Genomic DNA, 16,068 nt, shown 5'->3' with positions numbered 1-16,068 from the left:
CTTTTCTTCGAGAAAAGATAAGTTTAAAGTACACCAGAGGTCACCTTCAGCGTGGGCATAAATGTAACTCTGGTTATGCTGGGTACGAGACCTGATGCTGCAGAAAGGGGCAGTTGAATTTCGGAACGGTAACTGAAACCACTCCCTAGACGCCTCATTTCAAATCTACGAGCAGAGTCTAAGGTGGTGTGAGGTGGTTGAGAAGAATGCAGCCAGTAAAAGTGAGGTGGATAGAGATAAGACCGTGAGCCATGCTGGTGAAGTGGTGGAGACGTTTGGAACACAGGTGGCAAGACTAAAACCAACACATATGTGAAAGCAGGGGACAAACAATGCACCTGCTTCCGGCGCCACTGCTGAAAAGGTTATTGGCTTGTTTCGGTTTGATGAAAAGACTAATGAGACAAATTGCACATAATCTTTTAAAAGGAAGGTCTGTGTTACACTCGCTTTTAGAGGTATTCCTAAAAAAAGAAAAAAAAAAATCTCTTTTCAGTTTTGCGTTGAGCACTGCACCAGGTAGGAAGGCTAGCGTGACACAAAAAATCGCGTCTGTGCAGAAAGTGGCTCTGGGCTCTGCATGCCCGTTCCCGCCACCGATCAGGCTCCCGGACGGCACAGAGCTTTCTGTGCAGGTAGGGTCATCCATGTGGCTGGCTTCTTGCCAAAGGAAGGAGACTGGAAGTGCCGTTTCGGCCCCGCCCCCGCCCCCGCCCCTTCCGGGCCTGGCCCAGGCAACCCTTCCACGTGCCCTTTCAAGCTCTTCCCCTTCTGCAGTCTGACAAGGACAAACTGGAAGCCGTGTGCTGAAGATGGCCAGTCACAAAACAGGTAGGGTCTGGGTTGGGTCCCTGGACTCTCCGCTGAAGGAGAGCGGTCCGCCCATCAGGAACACTCATTATGGACCTTATTTGATTGACAAATTCCTATTGTGACTGGAGCACCGTAGAGTCTGGGGTTTGTCACAGCAGCTAGTGTTATCCTAATCCTGGTCTTTGTCACTAAGGAGCACACATTTGTGGGGCGCCTGGGTGGCTCCAGTCGGTTAAGCATCAGGCTCTTGATTTGGGCTCGGGTCATGATCTCGCGGTTCATGAGTTCAAGCCCTGCGTCAGGCTTTGAGCTGATAGTGCAGAGCCTGCTTGGGATCCTCTCTCTCTCTCTTTCCCTGCCCTCTCTCTCTCTCGAAACAAAACAAAACAAAACAAAAACCCACACTTGTGACAAAGACGGACAAGTTCACAAACACAGATAACCTTGTGTGGTATAGATCATAACAAAGATGTATGTACATTTCAGCGGCTGAAGATACGGGAGTAATTAACTTTGGGGGCTGACTAGGGAGGATAAGTGAAAACGCTACAGAAGTCTGTGATGTTTACCTGTTTGCTTGTTTTCTTACTTTTCCCCCCATCTCTCCACTTTCCAAAAAGGATTTTAGGTGGCCAGGGAGTCCACAATATTTGCTTTGTTTATGATGATCCCTAGCAAACTCCCCCCCCGCCCCCAACACTCTGTTTCACTGTCCTGTCCCTATTGCCCTCTTATCTTCAGAACTGGTCCCTTTACATTTTCATTGGTTTAAGCCAGGGGCCAGCAGACAACAGGCAGGTGGGGGGGGGGGGGCGGGGGGGGTGCTAAATCTGGTCCCCCACTGTTTTTGTAAACAAAGTTTTATTGGAACACAGCCACACTCATTTGTTTACATATTATTTATGGCTGCTCATGTGCTACAATGGCAGAATCGGGTTGCTGTGACAGAGACCATATGGCCGGCAATGCCTAAAATATTTACAACCTGGTCCTTTGCAGAAAAAGTTTGCTGACTCCTGATTTAGGACATTCCTAACCTAATCTTAACCTCAGCAAGGCACATGCCAATAGTCCCACAACCACCTCACACATAGGACACAACAGTTAAATCCCTCATGTTCTGGCCAGCACCTCATCCAACGCACGGCTGCACACCTGTGTGGATCCCCAAGTCAAGTTCACGATTATCACTGCTGGGTTCTAGAGCTCTGGGGGCCAGCTTTGGCAAACCAACTGACGGCCTTCTGGGTTTTTTCATCGTTCCTCAAGTTCTCTTTATCCTGAAAGACTAAATTCCTAGTTCTCTTCCTTGGAACTAAATTTCAGGTTCCTCTCCATGGTTTGGATGGAATATCTGGATGGTGCTCCAACCTCCTACTCTGCAACGTCAAGAGCATTAATGACAACATCTGACACAAAGACCTAACTGATTACAAGTCACACAGTGTTCTCACATACATTCTCTCATTCTGGTTTATCTAATTCTTACAACAGATCTTCGTTTTATGGGTCAAGACACAGGATTACTATAAATTAAGCCCTTGTCCAACATCAGACATCTAATCCATTTCAGAGGTGGCATTTGAAATCAAATTGCTCTGATTTCTATGCCACAACATGTCTTGTCATCAGGGAGCAGGATAATATTTTGGAATATTCACCGACATTCCCCTCTCATCTCCATGCCCTCCCCCCTCATTTCTTTGCCCATGTGGTCAGCCAGATCACATGCCACTCATCAGTCCAGGACAGGGCTGTGACAGAAGTGGAAAAATATCTAGGCTCTAAGAACTGAAGATAAAAACTAAAGGCTGGGAAGGACATTCAGCAAATCAGAGGAAAGCTTCCTCCTCTCTGGCATGGACACTGGTCAGAGGGTGGGGGAACAGAGTGGATCTCAGGGTATGCAGAAAAGCACCAAATTGTGGGTGCCTATGCAAGAACAGGCATCCTTCCCCTCTTTTCAAGAGCTTTTCCTCCAGGAAGATTCCACTGGGAACCTTCAAATAGTCTGGTGGAACTAAAGACTACAATGATCTGGGCTTTCTTTCGTAGTCAGAACTCTGGGAGGGGGGGACCAGATCTTGGAGGAAAAGAGCCCCAGAGAGTAGTCTATGTCCCAGTTTGGCTCAGGAGGGGTAAGCGCACCCACGATGACGGAGAGGTGGCTAAGGAAGGGCCGACAGTGGTGAACAAGGGATGCCACGGCAGCGCCGCGCCTAGGTGACTGAGCAAAGGCAGACCAGCTGGGCACAAAGATATCCCAACAAGTTCTAGCAAAATGGATGATGCGGGCAGAGGGGACACGCTTTACCTCCCCCAGTGCCTCCTCCTGCTACGGCAATGCCCCCAGATGGAGACTCGGCACTGTGGCAAGGGAATGAACTGACCGGACACTAGGGTGGGGATTTGGAATAAAATTCGGATTATTATATAATGGATAAATAACAATACACTTCTGGGGCTCAGTCAGTAGAGCACACAACTCTTGATCTTGGAATTTTGAGTTCAAGCCCCTCATTGGGCAGAGTGCTTACTTAAAAAAAATTTTTTTTAACGTTTATTTATTATTGAAAGACAGAGAGAGACAGAGCACAAGCAGGGGAGGGGCAGAGAGAGAGGGAGACACAGAATCCAAAGCAGGCTCCAGGCTCCGAGCTGTCAGCACAGAGCCCGACACGGGCTTAAACCCATGAACTCTGAGATCATGACCTGAGCTGAAGTCGGATGCTTAACTGACTGAGCCACCCAGGCGCCCCTAGATGCAGAACTTTTTAATGAAGAAAGGGTATGCTTGAGGAAATACCCTAGAATTAATGAATTGGTATGTGGCAAAACTCAGAATCTCCCCTAAGCCTTCTTTCTCCAGGGGAACTTGTCATTTTCCTGGATGAACATGACCAAGACTAAAAAGAAGATCTCCAGAGATGTTTAAATACTAGGATATTCATATATTAAAGAGTTATAACCGTTACAAACCGTGAGGTCATGATCTGAGCTGAAGTCGGACGCTCAACCGACTTAGCCACCCAGGTGCCCCAGGCATAGTGCTTACTTAAAAAAAAAAAAATACACTTCTTGCACATCTGAGCATTGGGACAGAGACTCTTGCCCACCCACTGGTTTGCCTGAAGAGATGGGCTCTCGTGCTGAGCGTTTGAGACCTTCTAGTAAAATCTCTAGGGAATGGGGCTTTGAGTTGGTCCTGGTCACGTTCTGACTGAAGGCTCACCAAGATTTTTGTTTGTTTGGTCTTTTCAGTACTTATATATAGAAAGTGTGTGGACTAATTTATAAACTTGTACTTCAAAAGGATTAACAGAACACAGCATAGGGCCAATAATCATCTTCTACCATTTTTTTTTAATATTTGATTTTTGCTTTTTAAGTTTATTTATTTTGAGTGAGAGAGAGAGAGAGAGAGAGAGGAGAGAGAGAGGCAGAGAGAGAAGGAGAAAGAGAATCTGTATTGTCAGTGAAGAGCTCAACGCGGGGCTCAAACCCACACACCTGGTTGCCATCCAGGTGCCCCTACCATTTTCTTCTTAATATAGATAAGATGTTAAGATATTCAGTAGTGTCAACCATATGAGCTAATTGAGAACATGCCCTAGTTTAAAACTTTTTGTGACTCTTCGATCTTCGACGCTCGTTTTCCACACACGAGTTGCACATGAGCATGTACGGTAATGGCGAGATGTGCCGAGAGAGTTGGCGGTGCTCGTTAACAAAATATAAGGGATGTTGAAATAATCTGAACGACACCATTTTTCTTCTTAATTTTCATTATCACCTTTATGAACTATGGACCCAAATCGCCTTTTCTACTTTGTCCTTATTAGAATGTTTTTGCACACGTTCCATTTTCTAGAACTGCTGACCTCTTTCTCCCCAGGCTCTGTAATTTGCAATTGTCAGAAAACGTATCAGGTAAGTCTACAAGGTGTGGTGTCAGCATACCAAGGGGCTGTTCTTTCGTGTTTTCACTGAAATTGCTTGCTGGTCTTTCCATAATAAGGCCTTATTGTATCATACATCATCATGCATATTTTATATGCCCGATGCTCCGTAGATGTTCTTGGCTTTGTTATTTTACTAAGCAGCATCGTGATGCATCTAAGCCCAGCCGAAATTAGACAGGAAGGTGACCCTCCTAATATATTCTTTTGCAGACACAGCGCCCCTGGAACATGATCTGATTTGACTTTCCATTATAATTCTGATGAGGAGAGAGACTGATAAGAAGACAGATGGGCTGAGATCTAATTTTTCGACAGGTCCCTTCTAAATGGTTTCTCTCGCCCTTATTAAGCTTGCCGGTCTTCCACGAATTACAACAGCCAGGTACTCCTGAGCACTTCCTGCTAAAATCAAAGTGAGTGCTTGGCCAACCTGGGACAGGAGACGGGCTCTTTGCGTACAATCCCCAAATGGAGGGTGTGGGTGCTAAGATCCGGGTTCTAGAGGCCAAATATAGCTCTGCTGTCTGTTGGGCCTACGGAGTGAGGACTCTGTATGCCAGATAACCAGGCTGGTTCCCTCGGTACGAACAGGTCCAGGTAATTCATACTGGCTTCTTCCACCCCCCACTGTGCGCCTCCTTGCTCGCCCTGAGCAAGTGCTTTAACTTCTTTAAGCCCCTTTCTCATTCTGTAATGGGGTACTATCAACACTCCTTGCTCACAGGGCTGTTCTAAGCAGTACACGTGATGAGCAGGTTAAAAGCAGTCACTACAGGAGCCAGACTGGGTTTCACTCCACCCCTTACTAGCTGCGGGATGGTGGCACTTCCCTTAACCTTGCTGCACCTCAGTTTCCCCATCTGTAAATCAGAGGTAACCACTGCATCCATTAATCACTGTGAGGACTGAATGAGTTACTATACAAAATGTACACAGGACAGCGTATTGGGAGCGCCGTCTAAGTGTTGTCTGGTCTTCGTACGAAGGAATGAAAGGGTTTAGCATATAAGAAGGACTTAATACATATTAACTCTCATCATTAGTCGGGATGTGATTGATAATATTCTCTTTTTTCCTCCTGAATGTCAAAAACGTTACCCTTCAAAGCTATACACAGAGCTCTGGCTGTGATTGTGGGGGTGAGTTGGCTCATCCGTCTTGTTGAGAGGTACGTGTTCTAAGGAAGACATGAGTTGTGCTTTTGGGCATTCTGGTCATAATTATTGGAATAATCTTCCTGGCCATAGAAGGAAATATGTACAGGGGCGCCTGGGTGGCTCAGTCGGTTAAGCTTCCAACTTCGGCTCGGGCCATGATCTCGCAGTTCGTTGGTTCGAGCCCCGCATCGGGCTCTGTGCTGACAGCTTGGAGCCTGGAGCCTGCTTCGGATTCTGTGTCTCCCTCTCTGTCTGCCCCTCCTCCGCTTGCACTGTGTCTCTCTCTCTCTCTCAAAAAAAAAAAAAAAAAAACAAACACTAAAAAAAAAATTTTTTTTAGAAGGAAATTTGTACATTGCCTGGCGTTTTTTATATATTATAGTCACTTAGGGAAAAGGAATGCCACTAAAAATTAGTGTTTGTCCTTTGTGAATTAAAGTGATGGTTAGTAATTTACCATCTAGTCTTATTCTTATTATACTTATTGGAAGAACCCTACTGCTCCGCAATCACAGAACATTAGTATAGAAAGGGTGATGCATCCGAGAGATGTGGACAATCTTCTCTAGATGTGGCTGTACCTAGAGCACAGCTCATTACATACACCAACAGGCATAATCAACCTGGGTGGTGACAGAAGACAGATGGAGGGATGGTGAGCTGCCCTGTCGCAGAGTTGGGAGAAGGGGAGCTAGTTTCTAGTTCAACCCTTGTGCCTTCTCATCACGGGCTGGACAACCCTCAGCTTTCACTGCTATGCCGGAAGGGTGGGGAAGACTGAGCTGCTCGCATATCTGGCTCTTCACCGTTACCTTCAGACTCGGATGGAAACAAAAGGGACGGAAGGGAGCCAGCACGTTCAGATTCTGCTGCCAGGGCTCGAAGACTGCGATTGGCCTGCTGGGACTCCAGGAACATTCTGACTCTATGCGAAACTGCGTGCGCACGCGGATTCTCCTGGGTGGAGGAAGCAGAAGTTCATGCTTTTTATCCAATCTTGAATCACAAAAGACCAGTGCCTCCAGTCTAAAGCAAGCCAGCAGCTTTGTTGCCGCATTAGAGGGGCGGCTGCAGGACCAGATTTTGAGGTTGTGGTTTAGGACAGCCACATGAGCAATGTGTATCTTCGTAACTGCACACTGGAAAGGAAGTGTCCATCAGGAGGCTCTGGGGGTTCGGGGGACAAAGGCGAGATCAATTTTACAGCCCCCTCTCCAGCCATAACCTGCCCTGCCACTCAGGGTCAACAGCCACCCTTTACAACTTCACTACATTCCTGCACATCCCCATCTGCCCTCACCAAACATTCCCACCGAAAACTACCCTCCCCCGCAGCCTTGCAACACTAGTAAATACAGTGCAGTTAGTTAGAAGTCTCCTCCTTTAGTGCAGGAATCACGTCTTTGGTATTTATGTATCGCCAGTATCCTACATGACGTTTGGTACCCAGCTAATGCTCAATAATTGTTTGCTGAAGTCAAATAAATTCAACTGGATTGGCTAGCCTTGAGGGATGGGGCACAATTCATAACGTCTATGAGCAATTATACTCCATAGATTTCAAAAATAAAATGTTGGGAACTCTTTTAAGTTAATTTGCCTAATTATGAAAAGCCAAGGGAAATTATCCTTGGATACTTCTAAAGAAGAAAGATATGGTAATTTGCAAAGGGCACGGATTCTTCAAAGATTTTGCTCCTCAACCACTCGAAAGTATGAGCGAGAGTTAACAACTTAGACAACTGTGAAATGAACAGAACTCGTCTAATTTCAGCACAGCAATTACAGCTTTTTGAGGCTACATGAAAAACCCCAAATGTGGTTACTATAGTAGTAAATTGGTCTCCGAGAAACTCTTTTATTTTCTCTAGAAAAATAAATAATTTGCTATCATAGAGCAACCAAATGATAAGAAAAAGAACGCACAAAGAAACACAAAAGTATCTGGAAACAAAAAGTGATTCACGAGCAAATGCTGTACTGGGAGGGAAAAAAAAGAACAAAACAAGACTGAACCACTTACAGGAGTAAATGGATGCCAATTTTTAAAGAGCGAATTTTACAGGCTTATTAAAATGATGAGTGTTTTTCCGAATTTCCTTAGTGGCTAAGAAAATGGGATATTTTATTGAACAGAAAGGGAATTTATCTTGTGTAAGATACAGACATTAAAACACATATTGACTGAGAAGCCCAGAGACGATGTTACACAAGCTACATTTTTAGGTTAGTATGCATATGGCGGACAGACGACTGAGCTCATGGGAAGGCACAGGAACATCTTCTAATACTTGAACTTTTTTCATTAGTGAGAAATGCATTATTTCCAAATTCTGGCGTAATGAGTTGGAAGGCATCGGCCACCAAAGGAACGCTACAACCAAGGGCGTTCCATCCCGGGGAACTGCACCGTGTTATCGCACTAGGCTTTCTTAGGTTAAAAGAAAGCACCTTGTTACTCTTCTAAAGATAAATGTATTGCTCCCTTTAATCTCAGCGCAATACATTTATCTTTAGATGACCATCTCAATAGCGTCCAGGGCCTACGTGTTTTCCTCACTAGCAAAATTTTTTTGACTCTGAGAAATTCACCCAAGGGTTCGATGTGGGGGTCTTGTCTGTCTTGAGGAGGTCCACCATGACTCATTAGGGTAGTGAGGACTGTGGGCCCCCTGTGGCTGGTGCCTAGCTCTGGGTCCTGCATGCACTGGGTGCCTAAAAAGGTTTGATAAATCAGTGAATCAAACCCCTCAGCTGACATTCACACTTGCAGAACACGAGCTGAAGGAAGGGCTGGGGGAAACCATCGAAGTTTATAGTCTTCACAGAGTGTTCTTCAGAGCCTGCCCACTTACTCAACGCATTGTTACTGAGCGCCTCCTGTGAGCCCGGCCTGCGGCCAGGTCACGGGGACACGTGAGGGGACAACACAGACAAGGTGTCTTTTCTCATGGAACTTAGGTGGATCCTGATTCCACAACATCAGGCCACATTCCGGAATGAAACTGTGCTCTTCTCACATACTAGTGAGACACTTGCAAAGAGACACTCAGGCCCCATTCCAAAGTGAGCTGCGAACAAGTGCGACCCCCCAGAACTTTCTAGGAAGAGGTACAATGTGATCTTTTATTGCCAGCCAGCACCTCCCCTCCTCCCCTTCCCTCCTCCAGTCCACGTAAGAAATCTAGAACTTTGGCGTTGTCAGAGGGCCGAGATCTGGGCAGAGGGTACCTCCTGGCCTCTGTGATGGGGTCAAGCAGATCACCTGAACGGTAGCTGGTCTTGTCGGCGCCAGACCCCCGTGCTCGGTACCGTGCTCCCAGTATGCCCTACGAATGGCTCCCAGGATGCCCTCCTTTCCCACCCCCAAAGAATTCATGCATGGACTTCACAGGACAGTGAGATTTTACGGATGGATGACCGAAAGGGAGTCAACAGCCAATGCCAGTCAGAGGAACAAAGGAGACCTCGGCTCTCTCCTATTGCCCTCCCGATCTCCAACCCAGAGGGTGGGCCTTGACACGTGACAGGGAAGTTTTATGCACCCGAAGTACTTCATGATGTTTAAAAAGCGTACATGCATTCCATTTCAAATGGAACCTCTTCATCAAGTGTGTGGCAATATTGCAGTAATCACCAAAGAAAATGCAATTAGTTCCCGCAGGATCTCCTAAAACAGGGGTTGACAAACCTTTCCTGTAAAGGGCTAGATGGGTCTCTATCACGAGTGCTCAACTCTGCTGCCATAGGGAGACAAGACCTTTGGGCAACACGCACATGACCGAGTGTGGCTGTTTTCCAACAAAACGTTATTTGCGGACTCTGGAATTTGACTTTCACATGGTTGGCGTGTGTCACAAAATAGTCTCCCTTTTCCCCCCAACCATTTAAAAATGGTAAAAACCATTCTTAGCTCCTGGGCGGTGCAGAAACAGGTGGCAGGCTGGGTGTGGAGTGTGAGCTGTCGTGCATTTAGCCAACGAATATTCACCAAACCCTGTTGCCCATAAAGACCTACAGCGATTTTGTTTACGGAGAGGCCACTTCCTTTGTAATGTGTTAAAGCAGAAGGGAAAAATGGGGGGGGGGGTTCTTTTTAGATGCTCCCCCCCCCCCCCGTAGGATTGCTAATTTTAGACAGCTTTGGCTCTGTCTCTGTCCCACAGCAAGCAATTCAGTCCAAGGAAACCCAAACACAGACATTTTCTTTCTTCTATGATCCTCCGGACACACAAATCAATAGAAATGATTATAGAGGCGTGTACCTAGGAGAAAACAAAATAACCGTGTGGCCGCCATCAGGCCCAAACAAGGTACTCCGGATGCAAGGCTATAGGAGGCTCAGAGCCTGCTTGGATGAGGTCTGTCCCCGCCGACAGCCACAAGCATCTCAAGAAAGAAGTGACTCCAAATGGTAACACTGCACCTCCCTCCCCAGGGCTTGAAAGTACCCAGTGACTCCTGAGTCATACATTCTTGCCCCATGGGAAAATCAGAGGTCTCATTCCTGATGCAGGGGGAGTCGGACACGAGCCTCAGGGCCCAGGGGAGGCACACCCCGGGGAGATGCGGACACCCCACCAAAGCACTCTGCCAGCCAGCTGCAAAGGCTCCAGTATAAAAGGCCTACACTACATTAGGGTGACCAGCCGTTCGAGGACGGAGAGGTTTCCCAGGATGTGGGCCTTCCCGCCCTAAAACTGGAATCGTTGCTCACCTGAAAAATAAGCTTCCTCTATTTCTATTTCTCTGTCTTACCCTCCTCCCAGTTCTTCCAAGGATGCATGACCAGCCAGTGCTTTTCCACGAAGCAGAAGCCGAGCTAAGCTTGGGCAAGAAACTTTCCCCGGAAAACCCCAGAAACACTTCCATTTAATGCCATTTTGAAGCGCAGGGGTACTTTTTGTTATGAAAGAGCATAAATGTTAGAAGACCCCCTTCTCAGTTTAAAGTGTTGTGATAGCTTTAGCTTCTGCGTCAATTATGCTTGAAAAAATCGATTTACAAAAGACGGGTGTCACATACCCATTATCCCTCTACACCCCCGGAACACAAGCGGATTCACTCATAAAACAGGCATGGCTTCATTTGGAAAACTTCTAATGACCCCTTTTTGCCCTGACTACACTGTGGGAGAGAAACTCCAGTGGGCTCTTAAGGAGATTCTGGACCAATACGGTAACATCACATAAAATATATTTTCTGGTGCCCCACTTAGAATATCACACAACAAATCACTTCTATCTAGGATCAAGCTAAACCAATAAACCAAGCACATTTTTAAACTGTCGCAGCTTTGACCTAATTATCCTTTTCCTTCGGTTGATGATTTCACAATTCAGTAATGAATCACTCAGTCAAGTATGAAAACTCAGTGAACTATATGTTTGTGTATCCATGGGATTATCTAAAATTACTCATCACTCATACTGAATTTGGGCATTGCATTTTTACCTCCTTGATTATGCAATAGCAACGCGTTAGTAGTTTGGGAAGGGGAACAAAGGCGACCTTTGGCTATAGTGATGGGAAAAGGAGTCACCACGTTGTGTTAACAGTCAAGGTGCACGTGTTTTGTGTTTAGGGGGCATGGGTTTTTATGTTAGAGGTCAATGTCACCAGCATTTTCAAGGTGAACGCGCGGGCTTGCGTTTCTGCCCTAAAGTGGCTCGTGGGAAGCCCTTCCTCTGCTGGATGAGGTCTCAGGGCTGTGGAATAGCCTTCACAGCAGGACGGGGCCCCGGGGAGTGAGCCACGCACCTGACCAGGTCGATGACGCGCTCCCTCGGCGCAGCGCTGACGGGCTCATCATTAATCATTACAATCTGATCTCCCGGAATCAGCTTGCCTTCGGAGGGGCCACCTGGAGACAAAAGAGAATGAAGTACAGGTGAGAAGACTGTCGCTCATCCATCCGTGTCCTCCGTTCCCCATCACGATTCATTGTAAGCACCTGGTGCTGTCTGGCGACACAAAACCTGACCGCACCCGCGTGTTCACCACATGGGTCCTTCCCAGCCCTGGCTGCACATTGCAAAGAACTGGGGAGGGGCACCCAGCTGGCTGTGTTGGTAGAGCATGTGAATCTTGATCTCAGCATCATGAGTTCGAGCCCCAAGCTGGGAGTAGAGCTTACTTAAAAAAAAAGAATGAACTCAGGGGCTCTGGATAAGCTGCACTGGATAAGTCCAGGCTACACGCTGGCCAATTAAATCAGAATCTCTGGAGGTGAGACTTCGGCATCAGCATTTCTCCAGAACTTTTCCAGGCAAGTTTGAGACACGGCAGCCTAGCAGCTCCTCTCACACTTTAATGGGCACATGCACCCCCTGGGGACCTTACTGCCCTGCAGACTGACTCAGCAGATTTGGAGGTCTGCTGAGGGTGAGGTCATAGATTTTTCACAGGATCCCAAGGCCTGCTGATGCTGCTGGTCAACTGACCATACCTCGAGTATCGAAGCCCCTAGAAGAAGGTATTCCCCAAACGGGTGGCCATCAGCACATCAGAGGGTGTTAGGAAAGACTGACAGGATTTGTCCTTATGTTCCATACTTTTGGGGAAGGTTTGAGAAGTGGGAGCATCTTAATCATTCTTGTCTAAGAGGTTGGGGGAAGGGGGGGACGCCTTGGTGGCTCAGTCGGTTGAGTGTCCGACTCTTGGTTTCGGCTCAGGTTATGATCTCACGATACATGGGATCGAGCCCCGCGTCGGGCTCTGTGCTAACAGCAGGGAGCCTGCTTGGGATTCTCTCTCTCCCTCTCTCTCCCTCTCTCTCTCTGCCTGCCCCCACTCGTGCACACACATGTTCTCTTCTCTCTCAAAATAAATCAATAAACATTAAACATAAATACAAAAATAAAAGGTCTGGGGAAGGAAGCAGAACTCAAGCTGGGATTCATAAGGAAACAGCAGACACTCGTATCAGCTTGGTGATGAGGGTGTTTGGTCATTTTTGTGGCTGGGACTGTGCCTGGGAGTGTGCGTCTGTGCTCACATGTGATGACAGAGGACTCTTGTTTTTGTCTTGATCCAGCATGGTCTTTTTCTCAGCAGATGTGGAGGAGTTTTTGCAAGGAGGTAGGGAACTAATATTTGCTGAGTATTTATTATGTGCCAGGCTGCTTGGCCTTGAATCCCACTGACACTTGACTCCCTGTCAGATAATGAGATGCCCGAGGCTCACACAGGTTAAAGAACCCGATGAAAGAGTAGAACTGGGTCTCAGCTTAGGTCTGTGGACTCTTCCAAGTTCAGGGTGGCCAACACCTGCTTGGAACTTGCTCCCATAATTTAAAAACTGGTCAGTGCCAGGTTTCTGGACACATAAAGCCACATCTGCATGAAGCACACATCTGAATGAAATAAAACCCATAAATAAATACTTCCCTTATCCACGTGTCTAATGGAATTACGTCCCTGCATATTCATAGGGTACGATAATTTTAACTTTATTCCCAGGTCTGCCACTGGGTAATAGGCAGCAGCTCAAACATTACCTTTCAAATATTATTGCTATTGCTTTATTTAGTAATTGAAATGAACACTTCACACGCAGAGATGGATCTCGAAGTAAGTCAGTTGTTTCCCACCCACCGAGACACTTGGCATATATGTCACTCAAGCTGCAGCATAAACTAATCTTCCTGGGTAGAAAAAAAAGTGAGGAAAACCTTAACGCTTCCTCATGTCGGTGATAAAAAAAATATTCAATGCAAGATGCGGGAACCGAGATTCGGTGTTTGCACACATAAGAAATTCTGAAAATCCCTTGAGAGAGTTGATATAACCATTGGATTATCTGCAAGCATTCACTCACGTTCAGTCAAACAAATGGTTAGAAATCAAACGCTGATCACAGACTGAAAAATGTTCATACTAACTGGCTGATGGATGTTAACTACTTTCGTGGGCAAACCACTTGCAGATTAATAGGACATCCTTTCACCTCTGACCCCACTTGTTTGATCAAATGGAAATATTTGTGTTTCATCAAGCAACTGAAACCAAGCATTTCAGAGGGAGGAAAGACAGTTCCTTTCAAGATATGAACTAGTGGCGCCCTTCAGAGAATCGTCTCGTGCCCTGTGCGCTGAAGGCTGCATTGTCAAGTAGAGAAAATCTGGTCATGCCAAAGAAATTATCGGAACCTCCGCAGAGTCACTGTTATGAAAGACACAGTTTATCTGACCAGCATTTTCACACCGAAAAATGACTGACAACAGAACTCTTTGACCTGTTTTCACTTTTGTCTACTACTCTTGAAATTGTTGAATATTAGGTGCTAGTGTCTGAAGCAAAAGGAGCATGGAGGGCAGGGAAGGGAAGAGCTTGAAGGAACAGTGAGGCAATATAAGACCATGGAAAACAACAATCAAATCTCTGGTCACCTCTGGGGAGGAACCACACTTCAGAGAATCTCAGAACCAGAGATGTTCAAGGGTCCCAGTGTTAGAAAGCAGCATGCCAAATGGTGTCTTGCTTAGGAAAAAAAAAATGTGTCCACATGCACATATAATACATTATATATCTCATAGATAGGATACATAACATATGCATACACATGCACAGAATCGTCTACTTTCCATAGACTCTCTATGCACATGTCAATAGTGGTTCACTTTCAGCAGCGGCAGCTCAGGTGATTTGGTTTTTTTTTTTTTTTAACTTTCTCCTCTGTACTATCTATGTTGTATGTTTTGTGCGATGCATCTGTATTATTTTATTATTATAGCAAGCAACAAACCTCTTTCATTTTAAGCATAAAATTCGCAACTGGCATCAGTCTCCACAATCCCACCTAGAGAATGAAGATAGGACCTACAGCTAATAAAACGAAAAGCTTGGCAAACAGGTAAGAAGCTGTGTGGTGAGGCAGTGGTGGGAAAGAAAAGGAAGCCTACTTTTCTCCGTACAAGTCTGCGACGTGGTCAACCGTATCTGCAGTGCTTTACCCTGGGCCACATTAGGTCAAAATAATGAAAAATGACATCGACTTTTGAAATGTGTCCTACTCACCAGATGCCTTTCATTTTCCGTAGCTGGCAGGCTTGGTGGTCCAAATATTTTAGAGTTTACTACTAATAACAATAACAATAATCACAATAAAAATATTTTTGGAATGAGAACTATGTACCTGGCACTCTTTTTTTTTTTTTTTTTAAATTTTTTTTTCAACGTTTATTTATTTTTTTGGGGACAGAGAGAGACAAAGCATGAACAGAGGAGGGGCAGAGAGAGAGGGAGACACAGAATTGGAAACAGGCTCCAGGCTCTGAGCCACCAGCCCAGAGCCCGATGCGGGGCTCGAACTCCCGGACCGCGAGATCGTGACCTGGCTGAAGTCGGACGCTTAACCGACTGCGCCACCCAGGCGCCCCTGTACCTGGCACTCTTTTAACGTTATCTCATTCTCTCCCTCGCCCTTAAAGATGGATACAACCACGATCCCCATTATCCAGAGGACATAGAGAAGTGTCCGTCAAACTGAAATGCAGAGGAATTAACATGAAAGCTACCAACAGTCTAATACGGGGCAGAGGCAACCTCCAAATCCATCAAACCCAGGCAATCGGCTGCCGGAGTCCACGTTCGTAACCCCAGGACGTTACTACTGACCTCTGTTACCGACCTGCCAAATTCCAAAGAGGAACTGGTAAGGAAGAGAGTTTCATTTTGTGTGAAAATAAAACCAATACAAGCTCATTAAAAGAAATACATGAGGGGTGCCTGGATGGTTGTCTGTTGAGCATCTGAGTCTTGACTTCGGCTCAGGTCGTGACCCCCCCATGGTTGTGGGATCAAACCCCATGTCAGGCTCCGTGCTGAGCATGGAGCCTGCTTGGGATTCTCTCTCTCTTTCTCTCTCTCTCTCTCTCAAAATAAAATAAATCTTAAAAAAGAAGTACACAAATACTTATCGTAAAGAAAGAAAGAATTAAGAGAGCCTTGTTTCTGGAAAGGCAATCGCAGCCCACTTCAGGCAAGCACATCATAGTCTGTCATGTTCACTTGTGTTGACAGTCGAACGTCTGCATAGTCTAACGAGGGAGACTGAGGCCATGTATACTCGTGATCTGATCGTACTGTAGAATTTAAGAGACTTGCCATATACTCTGTCAGTCAGCCATGGCTAT

The 16,068-nt window shown here is 46.1% G+C and overlaps 1 protein-coding gene across 7 annotated transcripts in view; it reads right to left on the bottom strand.

The window, feature by feature from the left end:
• Positions 1 to 16,068, bottom strand: part of FRMPD4 (FERM and PDZ domain containing 4) — a 688,829-nt gene that overhangs the window by 71,022 nt on the left and 601,739 nt on the right. For all 7 annotated transcript variants that reach the window (XM_053202067.1, XM_053202065.1, XM_053202066.1 and 4 more), the window contains one exon: positions 11,693 to 11,795. In XM_053202067.1, coding sequence (XP_053058042.1) covers positions 11,693 to 11,795 — 103 coding nt within the window. The remainder of the gene's footprint in view (positions 1 to 11,692; positions 11,796 to 16,068) is intronic.

The sequence above is a fragment of the Acinonyx jubatus genome, chromosome X (genome assembly GCF_027475565.1).
Source record: "Acinonyx jubatus isolate Ajub_Pintada_27869175 chromosome X, VMU_Ajub_asm_v1.0, whole genome shotgun sequence".
Taxonomy (NCBI): domain Eukaryota; kingdom Metazoa; phylum Chordata; class Mammalia; order Carnivora; family Felidae; genus Acinonyx; species Acinonyx jubatus.
Note: the sequence above shows the minus strand (reverse complement) of the source record. Positions and strands in the feature narration are given on the sequence as shown.